This window comes from Cyanistes caeruleus, unplaced genomic scaffold (assembly GCF_971803275.1).
Source record: "Cyanistes caeruleus unplaced genomic scaffold, bCyaCae1.hap1.1 HAP1_SCAFFOLD_65, whole genome shotgun sequence".
NCBI lineage: Eukaryota > Metazoa > Chordata > Aves > Passeriformes > Paridae > Cyanistes > Cyanistes caeruleus.
Genome location: NW_028255884.1, coordinates 1,092,307 through 1,114,306, shown reverse-complemented (window position 1 = coordinate 1,114,306; position 22,000 = coordinate 1,092,307). Strand labels below are relative to the sequence as shown.

Sequence of the window (22,000 nt, the reverse complement as noted above, 5' to 3'; positions counted from 1 at the left end):
CTCCCTCTCTCACCAGAGGAGAAGAGTGTCCTTTCTTGGCAGGAGGAAATACATGGCCAGGAAGAACCAGTCGGTGGCATTTTAGTTTTCCCTATAAATAATTTGTCTTATCCCTTCTGTTACCAGAATTATTTCTGATTGTGTTAATTCATCATCTCATTGCTGTTCTCAATAAATTGTTCTTATCCCAGCCTGGGATCTTTGCCTTTTGTGCTTTCCATGGGAGGTGGGAGGGAAGCGAGCAGCAGCACGGTTTCAGCAGGAGCAGGAAATTGGGGAATGCCATTCCTGAAGCCCAGCCCGTGGAAACCGAGCATCCCAGCTGGTGCCAGGCCTGGTTGCCATGGCAGCAGCCTTGGGAGCGGGTCCCTGGCTGGGGGCTGTGGGAACCTCTTCCCTCTGGTGCCCAGGGACAGGAGTGGAGGGAGCGGCTGGAGCTGAGGCGGGCAGGTTTAGGCTGGATGTGAGGAAAAGGTTTTTCCCGCGAGGCTGCTGGGGCACTGAACAGGCTCCCCAGGGAAGGCTCCCAGCTCCAGGGCTGGCTGAGCTCCAGCAGCGTTTGGCCAGCGCTGCCAGGCCCAGGCTGGGATTGTTGGGGTGTCCTGTGCAGGGCCAGCAGTTGGACTGGAGGATCCCCATGGCTCCCTCCCAGCTCAGCCAATTCTGTGGCTCTGGGATCCCATGAGCCTGGGGATGGGACTGCAAATGGTTGCCATGGCAATGGACTCTGGCTCCAGGCCTGAGCTGGTGTCCATGGTAACCACCCCTGGCATGGGGTCTCCATGGAGCTGCCAAGGGACTGACCATAGCAACAGGGGCTGTGATGGTTGCCATGGAAACAGACAATGGCAACAGGTCCTGGTGATAGTTGCCATGGAAACAGACCATCGCTACATGGGGCTGGTGATGGTTGCCTACCAAGGATCAGATTTGTTACAGGCCCTCAGAAGGGCTCCATGGGGACATTCCAAGAGTCTCCAGGCTGTTCAGGAGCCAGAGTGTCACAGGCAGAGACAGGGGTTCCATGGAAACCTCCCAGGTGTTTCTGGAGATGCTGAAGGGCCGTGTGCTCAGATGCAGTCCCAGCAATTCCATGGTGACATCCCAGGGTTCCTTGGGCTGCAAAGGCACCGCTCTGTCACAGGCACTACCGGGGGCTCCACGGTGACATCCCAGGAGTCCCCAGGCTGCCAAAGAGCCGGGATGTCACAGACACTCCCAGGGCTTCCTGTCACGGGCAGAGTGGGAGCTTCAGGCAAAAGCTTTATTTCTTTATTGGAGAAACTCCTGCTGAGTCATGAGGTGGAGAAATGACACCCAACAGCCACCACGGATCCTCAAACCCCTCCAAGCTTCCTAGACTTTTAAATTCTTTCTAAGAGAGGAGACTGGGAGCAGCTGGATCCAGTCCCAGCCCCAGAGTTTGTCAAAGGCTTATGTGTAAAGACTGGACAGGTGGAATTGAACCGTAATGCAATTTTCCCCACAGGATTAACAATGGAATATCAGATATATTTATACAAATGCCACTGTGACTGATTCTCGCAAGATTAGACAGATTTATTTACACCACAGAGTAAATAAAGAAAAAGAGTTATTTACTCCACAGTATAGGAGCTATAACAATCATTAGACTACAGTGCTCTAGGGAGCAATTTTGAGGTGAACAGGGCTTTGCTGGAGTTGTTTGAGCCCATTCCAGGCACAGCCTCCTGCTCCAGCAGGAACTGCCTTTCCTGTGCCATGGCCAGGGCAGATCCTGCTGCAGGAAAAGCCCCAGGCCAGCCCCAAGCCAGGGAAGGGCTCGGGCACAAGTGCAGAGTGCCGTGCTGGGAGCTGTGCCAGGGACAGCCTGAGGCACCAAAGGCACCTTGGCAGCAGCAGCTGCTTCCAGGCCATGGCCAGAAGGCTCCCTTGGCACCCCGGCCTGGTGGCCAGCACTGCAGAGCTGCTGCTTCAGGGCTCATTTCTGGCTGGGCTCTGAAAAGCCACTGCTGCTCCAAGAGCCTGACTGGGAAGCAATTGGCCCCAGCACCTTGGGGACAAGATAATAATGAAACAACTCTTCATGGCAGCAGAGACAAGGCAGGGGCAGAGGAAAGGGGAGAGCCAGGCCCAGGGGACATGGCTGCAATGGTGATGGATGTGAGGTCAGTGCCACTGCAGCAGCCTGGCTGGCCCTCAGCAGACATTCTGGCCAGGAGGGTTGTGAGGGCACCCAGCACATCAGAGAACCCACACAACAGCAATTCCATCCTTGGGGAGGGGAGGGGCTTTCACTGTGTCAGGTTGCACAGAGCTCCTGCTCTGGGAGCATTTCTGGGATGAGGCATCCATTTCTCTGGAAAAACAGCCGCAGTTTTGTGCCACTCTGATTGTAAAATATTTCCTTCTTCTAACAAATCTAAATCCATTCTTCTTCAGCTTAATTAGATTGATCCCTGAAAATGCAAGATTTGGTAGAAAATAACTTTGACCAGTGTTTCCATTTTCACAGACCATGGAGAGTGACCAAAAATCTCCCAGGATGAGATTTGGAGGCCTCATCACATAAGCAGTAGGTAGAGGTTGAGGGCCCTGGGCTGTGCAGCTGCAAGGTCCTGCCAGAGGCAACTTGTGCAGCCCTTTGGCCATGGCTGCTGGCCCTGGGCCTGAGGCCAGCAGGGGACAAGTGACCCTGGCAGCCCTGGGGCCTCATTGCCTCCTTGTCCCTGCTCAGCAGCCTGGCAGGGGCCGCCCCATGGTGCTGCCCTTGGCATTGCACATCCCCACATGCCAGTGGCCCGGGAAGAGCCCTGAGCAATGAGGGAGGGACAGCATCTGCCTTGCCAGGGGCTGGGGCTCAGCCCTTGGCCCTTGTCATTCCTGAAACACATCCAGCTTTGCTCAGCACCACAGACACCTTTCCCTTGCTTGTCCCCAGCTGCCATCAGGGCCTCCAGTCTTCTGCTCTGCCTGGAACCTGGGGACGCTTTCTCACTCGTGTCTCTCATTTCAACTACAAGAAACTTCAATGTTTCCAACTGACTTGGAGCTCTTGAGGAGTTTCTGGAGCACACTCTGAGGGACTGAGTGTGATGCCAAGAGCCCCAAAGGCCTGAGAGGGTGATGAAAGTGCTGGTGCTGTGTCTGTGCTGCTGAGCTGGGCCGGGCTCCTGGCCCAGAGGCAGCTCCTGGCAAGGGCAGCGCTGCAGAGAGACAGCTCTGGCCAGGAGCAGCTCCTGAGCACAGCCCAGCAGGGCTGGGGCCCTGCCAGGGCAGCTCAGGGACACAGAGAGCAGGCCCAGACACAGCTGCCAGGGGCTCAGCACTGGCAGGGGCTGTGGGATGTGCCAGAGGGGGCTGTGTCACAGCAGCACCTCTGTGGCTGTGTCCTGGAGCCCCAGAGCAGCTGTGATGTCAGAAAGGGGCTGTGTGACAGCTCCGAGTGGGTTGTGTGAGGTCACAGATGGGGCTGTGACATCACAGAGTTTGTTGTGTGAGGTCACTGAGCAGCTACGGTATCATAGAGGAGATCTGTGACATCACAGTGCAGGTTGTGACATTGTAGTGTGGCTGCATGACATCACAGTGTGGCCTGGGTGATATCACTTAGTGGGTTGTGACATCACAGAGAGGATTGTGACACCAGAGGTTAGATAGAGAATATCACAGAGAGGGTTGTGACATCACTGAGCAGACTGTGACACCACATGGTTGTGATATGAAATCCTAAAGAGGGCAGTGACATCATAGAAAAGCCATGTGACATCTCAGGACAGGTTGTATGACATCACAGTGCTGACTGTGACATCACAGAGTGAGCTGTGACATCAAATGTGGCTGTGTGATATCACAGGAGGCTATGTGACATCACAAGGTGGTTTTGTGGCATATAGGAAGAGATGTGACATCACAGAAAGGTGGTGTGACTTCCCAGAGCAGGTTGTGTGACACAACTGAGTGGGCTGTGACATCCCTGGTGGCTGTGTGACATCTCGAGGTCACTGGGGAGGTCACTCTGCCCCAACCTCCATCACAGTTCCCCCCAGAGAAGTCCAACGCTGCCCTTGCAGCAGCCTGTCTGCACAGAAACACTTCCAGGGCTCTCTGCATTTCCCTTCCCTCACTCTTGCCTCACTCATACACCTCCCAACAACCCACTTGGTGCTTTCAGCTGCAAGGAGTTCAAAGCTTGTCTGTCCTTCAGCAGCTGCTCTAATTCTGCCTTCAGCCAACTCTGGGGCTGTGTTTATTGTAGAACTCCCTGTGTGTCTGAAACATTCCTTGTGTGGTTCTGCCTTGGGGAAGGGGAACCTCCTTGGTGGCACCTTGGGCTTGGCACACACTTGAGGAGGGTGTCTGTTTTCCATGGGGAAACTCAGCAGTTTTAGATTGCTAAAATCAAAGAAGGAAAACCCCTCTTTGCCTGAGTGCAGCCAGTTCTGTGAGCAAAGCAGGTCCCAGGAGAGTGAGGAGAGACAGGATGGGGCTGGGGAATGTGGAGCAAGGTTGTCCCCACTGGGTCAGACCTCAAGGCACAGCTTCTCTGACCTGGCCAGACCTCCTTAGGAGAGACCCTGGATCAATATCCATCACTGAGTGCTGCAATCATCTCTGCTCTAAAGAGATCATTAATAAAATACACCTTTTAAAATAGGAATACGTATTTCTTAGAAGCTCTTTGAAGTATTTCTCCATAAGTATTGTAGGAAACTTTCCTGAGAACTGCACCAGACCAGAGGGAAATCAAGGCACAGCCATGGTTTGTTAGGATTTGCTTGATCCTAATGAGCCCCGTGGTGCATTTGGAGCTGAGCCCTTGAACCTCAGGGCCTGAGAGGAGATTGCACAAACCTTTCCAAGAGTCAAGGTCAGAGGAAAAACCCAAAGTGTCTCCAAGCATTAATGGGTGCCACTGAGGTCCATCCCCAACACAGGCTCCTCATGGACTCCTTGGAGGAGAGAACTGGAGACCAGGATTGCACAAAAACCTCCCAGAGACTCAGTGTGGGAAGGAAAATCCAAAGTAGCTGAAAAAGCCCTGAGTATCTCAAAGTATTGATGAGCCCCACTGAGTGTCAATGCAAAGCTCCCAAGGGACTCGTTAAAGCAGATAATTGGGGCCATGATTGCACAAACTTCTCAGAGACTCAGGGTGGGAAGGAAAAAGGAAAGTGCCTTAAGAACCTGAAGTGCCTTAAAGTATTAATGAGCCCCACTGAGTGTTGTTACTGACAAAGCCTCTCAAGGGACTAATTACAGCAGATAATTGGAGGCCAGGATTGCACAAAGCTCTCAGAGACTCCAAGGCAAAAGCCAAAGTCCTTTGAAAAAGCTGCAGTCCCTGGGAGCATGAAGGAGCCCCCAGGGCCATTCCTGAGCAAGGCTCCCCAGGGACTCCTTCCAGCAGATCCCTGAGGCCACTGGCATGTGGGCTAGGGGGGATGCTGAGGGCAGGCCAAGGGGGTGACAGTGGCCAGCCTTGCTGGGGCTGTGCCAGGAGGCCCCAGGGCCTCAGGACAAGGTGTCTCCTCACAGCCCTTGCTGGCACAGCATTGGCTGCTGTGGCCCAGGGCACCAAGCCTTGGCTTCTCTTTGTCCCCAGCTGTCATCAGTGCCTCCAGTTCTCTGCTCTGCCTGGGGCCTGGGGACACTTTCTCAGTCATGTGCCTCAGTGGGACCCATTAAAAGGAAAAGAAACTTTGGAGTTGGATTCTGACTTGGAGTTCTTGAGAGGTTTCTTCCCCTCCCTGTCAGGGACTGATGTTCAGGGCCTCAGCACAAAGCCCCAAGAGGCTCATTAAAGTCCTGCTGCTGTGTCTGTGCTGCTGAGCTGGGCCGGGCTCCTGGCACAGAGGCAGCTCCTGGAAACCAAGAAGAGCTTCAAAAGCACATTTCTCTTGCTGAGCAGCTCTTCTGCCAGCCCAGCAGGGCTGGGGCACTGCCTGCAGCCACCCTGGGCACAGCCCAGAGGCACAGAGAGCTTCAATCAGTCAGGGCTGGGAAGGTGCTGAGAAGTGCCTGGGGCAGAATCCCTGCCAGCCCTTGGCACAGGAAGCCTCTGGCTGCAGGACAATGCAGCTGCAGCTCCTGGAGGCATCTCCTCAAGCTGGAACACCCCAGTGCCTACAGACTCTGTGAGTACATCTCTGAGTATTTCTGGTGGAGGGGAGGTGAATGCTCATGAAGCTCTGACCTGCTGAGGGTTTCTGATCAGTCATGGAATATTTCCAAGACAAGGATTTTGATAAAAATGAGGACATTTCCTAAGACTTTATATTCAGTTTCCTACTATTTCAGAATGGCAGGGAGGAGGAGGATAAATATTAAATTATTTTATAATAATTTATTATTATTGTTTCTTTTTATTTCTTAATTTTAAAATATTAAAGGTATTCTGAATTATAAAGGTAATACAAATTTTGACAAGTCCCTGAGACACTTTTAGTGATCAGTAGGTTCACAGGAGATTGCTAATGTGCTTTCAGCCATTCTGCCCATGGACTACACCAAGTAAATTATACAGGGGCTGCATAAAAGAGAAGTTTGTGCTTTTTTAATCTAGTGCTCTGGGTTGCCTGGATGGGAAATTGCACATTGATATTCAGCTCTCATTTCATTTCTCTATTCAACATCTTGTGACAGGTTGTGATAAATTAAAAAAAATAAATTCTCAAATCTTAACCAGGCACTGACAGAAATCAGCACAGGGTCCCTCACAGGCAGCATCAGTGTCCTTTTCCAGCCTCCTCAGGGTTGCTCTGCCATTGCCATCAGAGCCTGCAGAGCCAGAGCTGCCCCTGGGCAGTGCCCTGAGCTGGGAGGGCTCTGCAGGGCAGAGCTGAGCCCCCAGGGCTGGGCTGGGGCAGTGCTGGCAGGGTCCAGCCCTGGGCACAGGGCAGCAGCTGCTGGCAGGGACAGCTCCAGGCAGCAGAGCCCTGGGCAGGCAGTGGGGGGAAAGTGCCACCAAGCTGTGCTGGGATATTTAAAGTCTTCTCCCAACCTAACTATTCCATGATTACTCTTTTACAGATCCCCATGCCAAGACACATGTCTCAATGCAAATGTCTCAATGCAAATGCCTGAGGGTGATTGTCCTGCACTGGTGCTGCCTGGCAGGGGCTGGGCAGGGCTGGGCAAGGAAAGGCTTTTCCTCAGGGCCTGGCTCTCTCTCCTTGCCTTGCCCAGGTGCTCATGGCATTGCTGACAGCTCTCTGGGAATGGCAGCTCCAGCTGCAGGGCAGGCCCAGCCCTTGGGCTCCTCCTGTGCAGGCTGGGCACAGCAATGGGATGTCCCAGCTCCCTCTGCCCCAGGAGCTCTGGGCAGGGCAGGCTGGGAGGCTGGGAATGACCCGACTCTCCTCCAGCAGTGCCATGGACAGGACCCTTGGTGTGTCCTTGGGATGCCACCCAAGCTGTCAGCTGTCTCCAGGGGACACTGAGGACAGGAGTGTCCTTGGCCAGGAGTGGGGCTGAGACTCTGAGAAAGGCTGAACCAGTTTGTTCTGCTCTGCTCTCAGCTGTGTCAGGATTTCCAGGGAAACACAGTGCCTGCCTTCGATCTCAGAAAGGGCAGCTGGGGACAGATGGAGTGACAGAGCAGCTCCCCTGACCCTCCACTGAGTTACAGCCAATGCTCCTGCATTGCACATTTCTCTCTGATCTCTCTGGGCACAGCAGGAAACCCTCTCAAACTGCCTTTTGCCATCACCATTCCTGAGCCCTGGGACAGGAGATGCAGCCAGGCTCCTCTGCCTCAGGAGCAGTTTGGGCTGATGCAGTCCAACCCCAGGACTGGCCCCTGACCCCGTTCCCATGACCCCACTGCTGCAGAGCAGAGCTGACTCCTCAATGTCCATGGGCAGAGCCCCTGCTCATCACAGCAATGGGGCCAGATCCCAGCAGAGCTCCAGGCACGGGGCTGAAGGAAGGGCTCTGAGAAAAGGAAAATTGGAGCAGGGCTGGGAGAAGGGACATGGACATTGCTCAGCAAAGTCTCTCCTGACTTGTCACTTTCTCCTCTTTCAACAGTACTCCATGGCCAGAGTGAAGAAATGTCCAACAGCAGCTCCATCAGCCACTTCCTCCTGCTGGCATTGGCAGACACGCGGCAGCTGCAGCTCCTGCACTTCTGCCTCTTCCTGGGCATCTCCCTGGCTGCCCTCCTGGGCAACGGCCTCATCATCAGCGCCGTAGCCTGCAGCCACCACCTGCACAGCCCCATGTTCTTCTTCCTGCTCAACCTGGCCCTGACTGACCTGGGCTCCATCTGCACCACTGTGCCCAAAGCCATGCACAATTCCCTCTGGGACACCAGACACATCTCCTATGCAGGATGCGCAGTCCAACTATTTTTTTTTTTGTTTTTCGTCTCAGCAGAGTTTTATCTCCTGACCATCATGTGCTACGACCGCTACGTGTCCATCTGCAAACCCCTGCACTACGAGACCCTCCTGGGCAGCAGAGCTTGTGCCCACATGGCAGCAGCTGCCTGGGCCAGTGCCTTTCTCACTGCTCTGCTGCACACGGCCAGTACATTTTCCCTGCCCCTGTGCCAGGGCAATGCCCTGGGCCAGTTCTTCTGTGAAATCCCACAGATTCTCAAGCTCTCCTGCTCCAAATCCTACCTCAGGGAACTTGGGCTTCTTGCTGTTAATGTCTGTTTAGTACTTGGATGTTTTGTGTTCATTGTTTTCTCCTATGTGCAGATCTTCAGGGCTGTGCTGAGGATCCCCTCTGAGCAGGGACGGCACAAAGCCTTTTCCACCTGCCTCCCTCACCTGGCTGTGGTCTCTCTGTTCCTCAGCACTGCAGCATTTGCTCACCTGAAACCCCCCTCTATCTCCTCCCCATCCCTGGATCTGGCAGTGTCAGTTCTGTACTCAGTGGTGCCTCCAGCCCTGAACCCCCTCATCTACAGCCTGAGGAACCAGGAGCTCAGGGCTGCAGTGTGGACACTGATGACTGGATCATTTCAGAAACATTAAACTGTTGGCCACTTTCTGCAAATCACTTGTAATAAAAGTAATCTTTGATACTTATTGTTGGTTTCATTTTGGAGGTTCTTTTTCTTTGTTTTACTTTTCAATATTGTCCACAAAGAAATGTCATTGTGCCATTTCTCATTTTGTTTCTCTCCACCTTCCCTGTGCCCACACACTATGTCAATAAGGAGCTGAGGTCTTGGTGGCTTTAAAGGAATGAAAGGATCTCCCAGCAAAGTTTTCTCCAGAGATGCCCCTTTTGTTCCCTTCTCTGGAGCTGCAGCAGCAGTGTCTGTGTGCAGAGCTGGGGGCAGATCAGTGCTGGCACAGCAGCTGTGCCCAGGAGCAGCAGCACTTGGTGTTGCCAGTGCTGCTCCCGTGCCACTGCCCCGCTGCCCTCCTGGCCCTGGTGTTGCTGCAGGGCCTGAGTGCTCTCGGGGCTGGGCACAGCCCTGGGGGTGGCAGTGCCGGGGCTGCAGCAGGGACAGGCCATGGGCACTGCTGGGGCAGCGCTGACGCCTCAGGGCAGGGCCTGGGGGCTCCAGGCTCCTTGCCCAGGCTCACTCAAGAACACGGCCAGGCCAAAGCTCAGCACAGAAAACCCCCGTGAGCAGCCCCAGGCTGGCCGTGGGCAGGCTGGGGGCAAACAGCATGGCTGGGGCTCTGCAAGGTCCCTGGGGGAGACGAGAAGGAGCAGCAGAGCAGGGGCTGATCCATCCCCACTGCGCTGGACACCCCAGGGCAGCGTCCCAGAGCGTCCTCATGGAGCTGCCAACAACATCCCCCCTGTGCAGCCCTGGCCTCTCCCCCAGCTCAGAGAGGTGCTGCATCCTTGCAGGCACAGACACGGCAGCACTGGCTCAGGAGCCCCTGTTTGCACTGCCCAGAGCAGGCGTCAGCACCCCCATGGTGCTGCTGTGGGGAGATGAACCTGAGGGAGCACAAATGCCATCAGCCCCTGGGGCCAGGAAGGGCTGGGGGACGGGAGTGAAACCACTCAGGTTTGTCGTGGCTCTGAAGTCACACAGAAAGTTTGTTCCCATGAGCTGTGAGTTTCCTGTGCCACTGCAGACGTTGTTGCTCAGAGCCAGGGCTGCCTGGCAGCCACCCCCAAACTGCCCTGAGCATTTCCTTTGCTTCACCTTTGCTTTCTTTACTCTTCCCTGCTCCAGATTTCTTCCTGTTGCCCACCCCTGTTCCCTGCCCTGCAAACAGCCCATCCCTGTTTGCCCTTTCCTTTCTGGCCCCGCTCCCCATTTCAGTTCCCCAGTTGGCACCACAGGAATGTCCCGTGGGGAACAGGATCATCCTACAGGTGCTTCAGGAATTGTCTGCAGGGTCCTGCAGGGCCTCGTGCTGCTCCCTTGCCAGAGGCAGCACAGGCCAGGGGGGAACATCTGGGCTGGTGTGTCTGGCTGTGGGGCTCCCTGTTCTGGGCAATGAGGAGGAGCTGCAGAGGCTCTGTAGGACTGACAGGACGGGCTTTGGGGACCTGTGTGGAGAAACTGAGGGACCTGGGCTGTGGCACCTTCTGAAGAGGAGGCCCAGGGTTCATCCTGCACCTGCTGCAAGGGTGGTTTGAGAGAATCACAGAATCAACAAGGTTGGAAAAGACCTTGGAGATCATCAAGTCCGAATTGTACACTGACACACCTTGTCTTCCCTGAGCCTCCAGGATAAATAACTCCATCTCCCTCAGCTGCTCCTCACAGGACTTGTGCTCCAGACCCCTCACCAGCCTTGTTGCCCTTCTCTGGACATGCTCCAGCCCCTCCATGGCTTTCCTAAATTGGGGGCCCAGAAATGGACACAGCACTTGAGGTGCTGCCCAAACAGTGCCAAGCACAGAGGAAGAATTCCTGCCCTGCTCCTGCTGGCCACACTGCTCCTGATCCAGGCCAGGAGCCATTGGCCTCCTTGGCCACCTGGGCACACTGCTGGCTCATGCCCAGCCTGCTGTCCATCAGTGCCCCAGCTCCCTTTCTGCCTGGCTGCTGTCCAGCCACTCTGTCCCCAGCCTGTAGCACTGCAGGGGTTGTTGTGGCCAAAGTGCAGGACCTGGAACTTGGACTTGTTAAACCTCACCTTGTTGGGTTTGGGCCCTGGATCCAGCCTGTCCAGCTCCCTGTGCAGAGCCCTCCTACCCTGCAGCACATCAACACTCCCAGCCAACCTGGTGTCACCACGGTTCCATGGGGCCCTAGAGTGTCACAATGGTCTCCAGGATTCCATGAAGCCTCCCAGCAATCCAATTTTGGATCATACTGGGAGTGACTGGACTCATACTGGGAGTATCTGAGAATGACTGGGAACACACCATGCACATCATCCCCCATACTGGGGGTGACTGGGAGCAACTGGGAGCATGCTGGGAGCCAATGGCATCATACTGGGACTGACTGGGTTGATCTAGCCAGAGGCAACTGGGACCATCCTGGGAGTGCTGCCTTGTGACAAGGATCATACTGGAGCTTACTGGGCTCATGATGGTGTTGAAAGGGAACAACTGGGATCTCTGAACACCAAAGGTTCCTTTCCTGCTCACTGAAGAAGGAGCTTCCCAGTATCCATGTGTGAGGTGACCTTCACCTGAACCAGATGCTGTTAGGAGAAAAAGCTGCCTCTGCTGGAAAATCCCACACAACAAGTCAACGCCAAGAGAGCATTTTGCTTTCACAACTTCCCTCCTGGAGCCACAGTCCTTTTGGATCACACAGCAAGCAAGAGAACAGCACAAAATACAAGACTGTGTCCAGTTTTTGGCTGGATCAGCAAACGGAGGGAGGAATGCCAGGGTTCACTGCCACAGACTCTTCTCTGGGGAACAGAACCCCCCCAGGCTCCATTCCAAATGCTGTGCACACCCTGCTGGCTACAAACAACCCCTTTTTTAAGAAGCTGCTGCCAGGAGCTTTCCCAAATGGCATCTTAATGGCAATTTTCTTTCAAAATCACCTCTGTTCCAAAGGAAGAACAGAAAGCCCACAGCAATCCCAAAGGCACATATGGTGCACCTGGGGAAATCCTCGACTTAGGGGCCCAGTGGGTTAAAAAATACCCGTCAGAAGCCCCAGAGTGCAGAGTGCAAACTGCAGCAACCACTTGCTGGATCATTTTGGCTGTGCTGCACACACCTGCAGACTGTCTGTCCCCCTGCCAGGACAGAAGGACACCTGTCAGGGGCTGGGCTGGCTGCTGAGAATGCCTCGGGCAGGAGGATCCTCAGGCAATGAGCAGGTGCCCAGAGCCGCTCTGACACTGAGGCCTCTGTGCCCCACAGCAACGGGAACACCACAAGGACACGGCAACGTTCCTGTGACATCACAGCAGCAGCTCCCCCAAAAACCGCCTGGAAGGTTCTCCTGGGTCACCAAGGAGCACAAGGGATCCTCAGAGGGCACAACCTATTGCTCAAGGGATCCAAGAGGAACTCAGAAAATGCAGCAAATGAGGACACCCCACAGCCCAGCCTGAACACTGAGAAGGAACAAAGATGTGACCAAACCAATGGAAACACAACTTTTGGTCACTGATGCTTCTGACTAAAACCAGCAAGGCTTGTTCCATCTGGGACCTTTGTTCTAGTTCTAGAAACAAGCCAGGTTCTCTACTGTCAATGTACAGAAAGCAGGAACTTGGGGGAAAGAAGGCTGAGAGTGCCAAAGCCTTGTGTGACTCCTTGGACATCTTGTGGCTGAGGGTGTCCAAGGCAATGGACTCACAAGCGGGGTCCCTGCCCTCCCCACTGACAGCTGCCATCTCTCCTTCAGCCCCACACGTGTCTCCAACAACCTCCTGTCAAGGGCCTCCATCCACACATTCCATCACCAGCCACAGATCCTCATCCACGAGGTTACCCAGCATCCCTGAGGCCACAGCAGGGAGTGCTCCTGGCATCTGGTAGAGCACTGTGGCTTTCCTGGGATCCTTCTGGTGTCTGTGGCTGAGAGGAGTGGGGTGGATGGAACCAGGATGGGTCACAGATCAGCAGCCCCACTGCAAGCAGTGCTTTCTCCTGCTGTGTGGGGACCGTGGGGTGACTGATATTGGGACTCCTCTGGCTTTGGCTCCTGCAGAGCACACAGTGGCTCAGACACTGGGCTGAGGGAAGGGGTGTCATGGAAACCCAGCACAGGCATTTCTCTTTGGAGAGGGGGTTCTGCAGGGAGAAAGGAGAAGAAGAGACTTTCCTGTCTGCTGAGATTCCCCCTCCTCCTTCAGCAGCCATTCCACAATCCATCAGTACCAGAGTTCATAGGATCACTTCCATGCCAGGGAGCACAAGGCACTCAAAACTGAACCCTGCCAGAGCCCAGCCCTGCCTGCCCATTTGGAGGGTGTGGGGGAATGGAATTTCAGCAGGAGCTGACCCACAATGATACTTTGCCACTTGTGGGTTTCTCACAGCCTTAGAAGGAGTTTGAGATCTCTGTCCCCAACACCTGCTCACCCTTCAAGTGCACACACGAGCCTGGGGGCAATTCAGGTTCCCTGGAGTGGTGGCTGCTTCCCTTGAAAACAGGAGCTGTTGTCTTTTCCAGTGTGCTTAACTCCCTTCTACCTATTAGAAAGTGGGTGAGTAAAGGAAATGACCCTGGAGAAAGGGGACCAGAGCCTTTGAAAAAGATGAAACATGTCTGAATTAGAAATAAAATCTCTTTCATTTATTTCTTTAGTACTAATCTATTACTACAAACAAAAACATGTTTCTGAGGTGATTGTTGGGATTCGGGGCTTTATTTCTTGTTCTTGTTGTTATTATTATTTATTAGTATTATTTTTCACTGTCAAGACTTTTAAATCTTAGACATGAATAAAAATGGCTGGATGTCTCTCACTGGGAAAATTCCCTTGCTTTTCCCACCAGGATTAAACTGTACAGTCATTTCCAAGTTGCCTGTGGATTCTAAAGATGGAAAATCCTGTTAATGCTGGGTTTGGTGTGGTTTGGAGCTGGGGAAGGGTCTCATCCCCTCCCAGAGGTGCCCCAAGCCCGCTCTGCTGCCACATCTGCACTCGCGGCCCCTCACGGCTGCTTTGCCCTGGGGACATGGTGGGACCCCTCCTGCCAGGGCTGAGGCTTCTCATGGCCCCTCACAGCCCTTCATGGCCCCATAGAACCTCTCATGGCCCCATAGAACCTCTCATTTCCCCTCACAGCCCCTCATGGCCCCTCACAACCCTTCATGGCCCCATAGAACCTCTCATGGCCCCATAGAACATCTCTTGGCCCCTCACAGCCCCTCATGGCCCCTCACAGCCCCTCATGGCCCCACTGAACCTCTCATGGCCCCACAGAACCTCTCATGGCCTCATAGAACCTCTCACAGCCCCTCATGTCCCTTCATGGCCCCTCATTTCCCCTCACAGCCCCTCATGTCCCTTCATGGCCCCTCATTTCCCCTCACAGCCCCATAGAACCTCTCATGGCCCCATAGAATCTCTCATTTCCCCTCACGGCCCCTCACAGCCCCAGGGGCTCCTCCCAAAGGAGAAGGGGTCGGGCCCTGCTCACTCTCCTTTTATTTCGGTCCCTTCACAGCGCCGAGTAAAGAAAGGCTGAATGGAGCCTTTCCCCAGCGTTTCCCTCGGGGTTCATTGCGGGCTGAAGCTCTGTGCTGGCGCTGGCCCCAGCACCAACATCCCTGCAGCCCCCAAGGCCTTTGCTGTCCCCCCGTGTCCATTCCCTGTCCCCGAGTCCCGCCCGGCTCTGGCAGCAGCAGCAGCCGCAGCGCAGCGGGCGCAGGCCCGGCCCGGCCGGGGCTCCCGGCCAGGAGCAGCAGCAGCGCCGGCCCTTCCCACCTGCTCCTGCCTCGGCTCCCCAGGGCTTTTGCCAGGGCAATGCTGGACTACAGCAACAATCCCCCGCAAACAGCCCTGATTCCTCAGGGCCCGCCTCTGCTGCCCTCAGCCAGCCCTCAGAGGAAGAAAGGATCGGGTTCCAGCGCTGTTTTCAGCCCTGTTTTACTCACCCTGAGGTGACAGCAGGAGGCTGTTGGTGCCTTGGCCTTGGCAATTGTAGATCCCGACTGCTCTTGCCCCTCTTCTGCTTGCCACTTGAATTTTAGCAGTACAGCTGCAATTGCCTCTTTCAATCAGTGCTACCCACTGTGCTTTTGTCACGGGGAACTCAGGATTTTTGTTTCAGGCATCATGATCAGTACAGATCAAAATGCTCCCAAGTCCCTGAGCACTAAGTCAAGGGGAATTAAAGCCACACAGGTCACATTTGCAGTGCTCAAACACAGCCCTGTTGCTGCTGCTGCTGCTGAAATAGAATCAACTGACAGAGGCCATCACAGAAATTGCCTCTGCAGTGGCAAATAAAATGAAAAAATCCTCCAGGAGAAAGAAAAACCAGAACTTCCCAACTCGCTTCATTGTTTCTTCTGAGCAGCAGAAGAAAAAAGAACAGGGCACCTTTCAGGCAGCTCCACAAGGTTCTCATTTCCTGGGGAATCTGAGATGCGATTTGCCTTGTTAAAAGGATAAAAGCAAAGGAAATGAAATGGGAATTATTAAGAAAAAATGACCCTTCTTACACACAAAGTTCACCAAGTCATTCCCTGCATTTCTCCTTTTCACATTCTTTCTCTCATCCACTGACAGGTCCAGCTTATCATGTTCTGCTGCTTATCATCAACTGATTGTGCTCTTGATGTCTCCCACTGCAAGAGATGTAGAATCATCTAAACTGAACACAGAAACAAACTCCCTCTGTCAGCCCATCTTCATGTTCCAGATCACTTTCCAGATGTCCATGGGGCTGTTGGAATGATGAGCTCTCCACTGCTGGCTGCAGGCTCTGGAGATTCTTTCTCCACATTCAGCCAGGCTTGTATTCCCCAACAATTCCTGGCAGCCCATCATGTTTTCTTTGGGTAGAAGAGGAACAATGAAAACCTCACCAATGGCACAACTCCCCTGTGCACAAGGAAAAGAAAGAACAAGTTGTCAAGTTCTTCAAATATTTGTCCTGCTTTGCTGCAAGAGTTGTGCTGCAGTCACAGTGTGGGGAGCCAAGAGAAGCTGCAGCTGGGGGCACAAGGAGCTGCGCCTTGTTCTCCAGGACAGGTTTTTGGAAAGAACAGACGGGACTGGGGAGAAGATTCTGGGAAAACTGAAACAGCTTTTTTAATAAATGAAAATAAAATCCAAAGAAACAACCAATATGTTTTTCTCTATTTTTCTCTATTTTTTTTTTCTCTATTCTCTATTTTTATGTTTCCCTTTTCCATCTTGCACTGTTTCTCCATCCCATTCATTCCAAATGGCTCTCACCTCTAAGATCTGAGACTTGGCAAGTTTTAGACACTGTAAAATACCATGAGCTATAGCCAGTTTGCCTTGCCCTGTTTTCCTTGGAAAGCAATGCTGGAGACACAAGTGCAGTGCTTGGCTCAGGTACAAATTCTGCATTCAGGGAATGTGCTCAGACGGTGTCTGACCCTCGGCAGGGACAAGGCACAGCAGCAGCCAAGGGCATTGCTGTGCCCCTGTGCAGGAGTCCAGACTCTGGCTCTTGGCTCAGCAGGGCAAAGTTGCCGTGTTTGGCCAGGCTCAGGGGCTGCCCGGGGAGCGCGGGGCTCGGGGCGGGGCCGAGCGGGCAACGGACAAACGGACACGGGGACAAACGGCCCCGGTGCTTCAGTTGCAGCGGCAGCGGCGGCAGCAGCAGCAGCAGCAGCAGCAGCGAAAGCAGCAAATTTATCAATTCTCTCTCTCTCCTCTCCCTCTCCCACTGTCCCTCATCTTCTCCCGGTCTCCCTTTTCCTGTGTCCCCTCCTCTTTCAAGTTCCCTCTCCCCGTGCCCACCCGGGCCATGCCCCCGGTCCGCGCCCGGCCCCGGGCGGGGCTGCCCCGGCCCCGTCCCCGTCCCCGTCCCCGTCCCCGTCCCCGTCCCCGTCCCCGTCCCCGGCCCCGGCCCCGGCCCCGGCCCCGGCCCCGGCTCCTCCCGGGGCCCGCGGAGGACACAGGCGGTGCGGCCGCTGCCGCCGCCTCCGCTGCGGCTTCCCCGGCCCGAGCTCCGCCGCTGTCGCGTTCCAATGAGGGAACGCCTGCGGGTGCCCGGCCCGGGGAGCTCGGGGAGCGCTCGGGGGCCGTTCCTGGCCCCGGGCCGAGCACTGACGGCCGCGTCTCTTCCCCAGGGAAGGCGCAGCAGGCCCTGCAGCAGCGCTACCGAGTGGGTTCACTGCTGGGGCGCGGCGGCTTTGGCAGAGTTTTTGCGGCCACTCGGCTCTCGGACGGACTCCCGGTGAGCAGAGGGGCCGGCGGCGGGCGGAGGAGGAGGAGGGGGCGGAGGAGGAGGATGGGGCTGGACACGGTGGGCGGTGAGCTGAATCCGCTGTTCCCTTTGGCTTGCAGGTGGCCATCAAAAAGGTGCCACGGAACCGCGTCCGGCACTGGGGCGAGCTGGTGAGTGAGCGGGGCCAGCGGCAGAAGCCGGGCCGTGCCGGGCGGGGATGAGCCGGGGCCCGGCAGGGTGGGAGCCGCCAGGACACCTGGAGGGAGAGCGGGCGTGGGGCCAGCGGAGGGCACAGAGCATCCCGGGCTGGCTGAGGGCTCCCCGAGCCCTGGCACGGCCTCAGCCCCACTGACGGCACCGTGCTCCTCCCGCAGCCCGACGGCACCAGCGCACCCCTGGAGATAGTGCTGCTGGACAAGGTGTCCACAGGCTTCCCCGGTGTGGTGCAGCTGCTGGAATGGTTTGAGCTCCCCAACACCATCGTGATGGTGCTGGAGCGCCCGGAGCGGTGTCAGGACCTGCGACGTTTCATTCGGGCACGGAGGTTCCTGTCCGAGGAAGAGGCGCGGGAGCTGTTCCAGCAGGTGCTGGCGGCCGTGCGGCACTGCACCAGCTGCGGGGTCCTGCACCGAGATATCAAACCTGAGAACGTCTTGGTAGACCTGGACACCGGCGAGGCAAAACTGATCGACTTCGGCTGTGGCACCTACCTGCAGGACACAGCCTACACTCAATTTGCAGGTGAGCCCACACAGGGGTGGTGATCCTGGTCCTGGCATCTCCTGGCCCAACCTGGGTGTGGCAGGAGGGATTCTCCCTTTTGCTGCCAGTCACAGCACTGAGTCTTCAGCCAAGTTGCTTTTGAGCAGAGCTGGGTGGGGACCCATTTTCCATCCTTGCTGGCAGCCTTTGCCTGCCACTCTGCCCAGGACTGGGGCTGGGGCTGGGGCAGCCAGCCTGACAAAATCCCCATGGGTGGGGGTTGCAGAGAGGGGGAGCCAGAACCTGTGCACCAGCTGGTTTGGTGTGCAGGTGAGAATGGGCTTGGACTGCTCTGCTCACCTGGTTTGCCTTGGTTCAAGATATTTTTTGGGCAATGCCAGCAGGGAGGATGTGGGTATGGTTTTTCCCCAGCACTGAGTGGGTTTATTCTTTGTGTGTCATGGTCAGGCCTTGCCAGGGTTTCTGCTGCCCTCTTCCAGCACCAGTGGCTTCTTTTCCAACCCCAGGTTTGTACCCAAGTCCCAGGTGCTGGCGAGAGGGCAGCAGGTCACCCCGTGTGCCACTGGGGCAGCCCCCACATGCCCAGGGATGCTGGGGCCAGGCTCTGGGAGCAGCAGCATCCCCCTGATGAGCTCCATCCATATTCCATAGGAACACCGTCATACAGCCCCCCGGAATGGAACGACTTCGGCTGGTACCATGGCGAGGCAGCGACTGTCTGGTCCCTGGGCATCCTGCTGCACGAGATGGTCTGCGGGGAGCACCCTTTCAGGAGGGGCAGGAACATCAGATGGGGCCAGCTCCCGCTGCCACAACGGCTCTCCCAAGGTGGATCCTCATCTCTGGGCACGGGGGGAACACCAGTGTTGGGAGACAGCAGCGGGCTCGTGAGCATCCCGCTCTGGCAGCTGCTGAGGAGGTGGCACATGTCCTGCTCTCCTGCTCTCCTCCAAAACAAAGAATTCATGGGAAAGTTTAGGCCCAGCTCTGAGCACATCCAGCGTGGCCTGGGCACGGGAATAGTGGGGCAAAGCAGACAGGAGCCTTCTCCAACTGACCAGTGGTTTGTGGTTTCTCTCTCCAGACTGCCAGATTTTGATCAGGTGGTGTTTATCCCTGAACTCCTTGGACAAGCCCTCATTAGAAGACCTGTCCTGTGATCCCTGGATGCAGGATATTCATCAGCCCTAGAAGAAGGGAGAGAGCCACAGGCACAGTGATGCAGGGACCTGGTAAGTTACAGCTCCACACATGCCCTGGCAATCAGCAGCAAAGAAACCCAGACTTTTTTGTCCTGCCTGTGTCACTGCACTGGGGTCATGGAATGGGAACACACAGCCCTTGTGCTGGAGCTGAGCTGCTCTGCCCAGCACTGGTGGGCACCATCTGAGCTGGTTTTGCTTGTCCTGCTTCACTGACAGCCGGGCCCTGGGCAGAACCCTGACAGCCTGGTGTCACCCCAGGGAAGAAGGAGCCCCTGGAGAAGCTGTACCAGGTGGGGCTGCTGCTGCTGCTGCTGGAGACATGGAGGACAGCAGCAAGGATGACAACCTCTTCCTGCACCTGGCCAGCGGGAGCTGGCGATGATGGACTTTGATTCTGGCACCTTCTTCAAAGCCAGGCTCCACAGGGAATTTTCAGGTAAGTCCAGACCCAGGGGGATGCTCCCAGATTTGTGCATTGGCCGGGAACCAAAGGTTTCCCCTTTGCTGGGGCAGATGCAGCTGATTCCTCAGTGGCTGCCCAGCTGGTTTTTGGCAGGGCTGGGGGTGTGGGCTGGGGTGGTTACGAAATGGGAGTGGGATCCTGGCCCTGCCAACAGCCCCCAGCACCCACCGTGCCCCGGGCTGGGGCTGGGGCAGCCAGCCCGACACAAACAAACCCCCATGGCAGGAGCACAGGTGGGACTCCAGAACCTGAGCACGGCTGCTTTGCTGTGCAGCCAAGGAAGGGCTTGGGCTGCTCCACTCCCCTGCTTTGCTTTGGGATCACCGTGATTTTGGGGGACAGTGCAGGGGGAAAGGGAGAAAGCATGGGCTTCCCTCACCCATGGGTGGGTTTTTTCCCAGAATGTAGGGGTTGGGCCTTCCTCAAGCTCCTGACAGACATAAGATTTTTTTACCATTTTTCGTTTCCCCTTTTTGTCTGTAACCTATTTTCATTAATTTGTTGTTTGTTTTTCTAAAGGAAGCGTTCTAGGTGGGGTCTAGTCTGGATCAGGAAGTGCTTGGGACCAGCTGTGGCGTGGATGGGCCGTGCCCTTGGAGAAGACTGAGGACATCGTTTGGGACCAGCTTTTCTTGTGGCAGCGGATGGTGTGAGGTGGGTCCTCATCTCCTTGGCATGGCTGGGACAAGAGCTTTTGGGAGATGGCAGCGGGCACAGGAGCATCCCGCTCTGGGCAGCTGCTGAGGGGCTGGATCTGCCGTGGCTGGCTGCAGGCTGGGCACATGTCCTGCCCTCCTGCTCTGCTCCCCAAGGCAGCAGTGATGGGCAGCTTTGGGCCCAGCTCTGAGCACGGCCAGCATGGCCTGGGCACCGCGGCTGGCTGGGACAAGGGGACAGGAGCCTTCAGCTGACGGGCGGTTTCTGCTTTCTCTCCTTGCAGCCGGGCTCTGCGGATGCTGAGGCTGCTCTGGGCTCTGCCAGGGCTCTGCTGGGCTCAGCACCGGGCCGGGATCAGCCAAAGAAGAAACGCTGTGACCTGCAGCAGAGACTTGAGCATTTTGGCAATGCAGCTCAAGTCTGCAGAGTGTCCACCACCAAGGGAAAACATGACACCTCCCAAAAATTAAACTTGTTCCATAACTTCTGAAATGAAATCCATCTGGGATGACCCCAAATGACATTTTTCATCTTGCTCAAGCTGTAGCTCAGCCCTTCTCTGAACAGTTCTGTCCCACACCTGCCTTTTACTTCACAACTGCTCCATCCTTTCCCCCAGTGAGTTCACAGCCCATCACAGTCTCCATCACACTGCAGCCTTCCTTGATGCACCTCTCCACGAGGAAAGCCAAGCCCCAGTCTCAGGGACTGTTGGGGGTTAGGTGTCTTTCTTTTTTATTTCTGGCTTGCCCATAGGATTTTTACCCATTAGTTTGGGGTAAAACCTAACTGTGGGTACTTGGTGGGTGCTTGAAAAAAGACAAAGAGTTTGGCCGGGACCAAGGAGGGAAGGGGGCAGGAAAAAAAGGAGTGTGGCAACAGTTTGGTGGGCTTTCTTCAGTTTTGGAGAAGGACACTTCGGGCGCAGAGTTGTTGTGGTGGGGAGAAGGGAATTTCACCATCACCCAGACGGAGCTGCTGCTGCTTCTCCTCCTCCCCTCTTTGTTGGTGGCCTCGCACCCCCTGTCCTGCCGGGACGTGTGGCAGTGCCAGGCACCGCCGCGGAGCTGCTGATCCACCTCAGCCACCGGCCCAGGATCTCAGCTCATCCCTGCTGTTCCAGCTGAGTGTTCCTCAGAGCCCTGCAGGAGCACCGGGACTGCCCGCCCGAGGGGGTTTGTGAAACAAAGCCTCTCCTCCATCCCGTCTCAGCCGAGAAAGCTGTCACAGGGCCCCTGGTTCTGTTTTCTTGTTAATGCTGTAGTTATTGTTGTTTGTTTGCCTGGTTATAAATTCTAATAAAGAGCTGTTATTCCTATCCTCAGATCTCTGCTTGAAAGCCCCTTGATTTCAGAATTATAATAATTCAGAGGGAGGGGGGTCTACATTTTCATTCCAGGGGAGGCCCCTGCCCTCCCTAGCTGACACCTGTCTTCCAAAACAAAGACAGATGGGGAGTTTCTCCATCTTCCTTACCCTTGTGGGGCCAGCAGTGCTCTTGGTTCCTCATGCTCTTTTTGTGGGGCCTTTTGTGTCTGTGCCCCTCCAACTTAGGGGGACAGGGGATATTTGCTGCCCCCTTTCTGCTTCTGGGAAGGTTGTGCGGGCTCTTTGTCCCTCTCTGATTTGGGGGTTGCCAGTATTGTCACCATCCCAGCATCCCCCGGCTGCTCTTTGCCATCTGCCAGGCCAGGGATGTTCTCTGTCCCCTTGCAATTTGTGGGGCTGGCACAAGCACAAT

General features: G+C 55.5%; 2 protein-coding genes across 2 annotated transcripts; both read left to right on the top strand.

Moving 5' to 3' along the window:
- Positions 1 to 5,279: 5,279 nt before the first annotated feature.
- On the top strand, positions 5,280 to 9,023 carry LOC147647124 (olfactory receptor 14J1-like). The gene is made up of 2 exons (XM_086872485.1): positions 5,280 to 6,119; positions 8,014 to 9,023. Exon 2 carries the CDS (start codon positions 8,037 to 8,039, stop codon positions 8,967 to 8,969), a length of 933 nt encoding a protein of 310 aa, XP_086728611.1. The 5' UTR covers positions 5,280 to 6,119; positions 8,014 to 8,036; the 3' UTR covers positions 8,970 to 9,023.
- A 1,746-nt stretch (positions 9,024 to 10,769) lies between these two features.
- LOC147647123 (serine/threonine-protein kinase pim-1-like) lies at positions 10,770 to 21,266 on the top strand. The gene is made up of 9 exons (XM_086872409.1): positions 10,770 to 10,787; positions 17,017 to 17,220; positions 17,331 to 17,381; positions 17,586 to 17,952; positions 18,586 to 18,762; positions 19,019 to 19,166; positions 19,356 to 19,575; positions 20,122 to 20,256; positions 20,543 to 21,266. The coding sequence occupies exons 1-6, from the start codon at positions 10,770 to 10,772 to the stop codon at positions 19,123 to 19,125; spliced, it is 924 nt and encodes a 307-aa protein (XP_086728535.1). The 3' UTR covers positions 19,126 to 19,166; positions 19,356 to 19,575; positions 20,122 to 20,256; positions 20,543 to 21,266.
- Positions 21,267 to 22,000: the final 734 nt, after the last annotated feature.

Coding starts and splice junctions, on each gene's coding strand:
- LOC147647124 (XM_086872485.1), top strand. CDS start 8,037: ATGTCCAACAGCAGCTCCATCAGCCACTTCCTCCTGCTGGCATTGGCA.
- LOC147647123 (XM_086872409.1), top strand. Junction 17,221..17,330: donor GGCTCTCGGACGGACTCCCG/GTGAGCAGAGGG, acceptor TTTGGCTTGCAG/GTGGCCATCAAAAAGGTGCC. Junction 17,953..18,585: donor AGCCTACACTCAATTTGCAG/GTGAGCCCACAC, acceptor CATATTCCATAG/GAACACCGTCATACAGCCCC.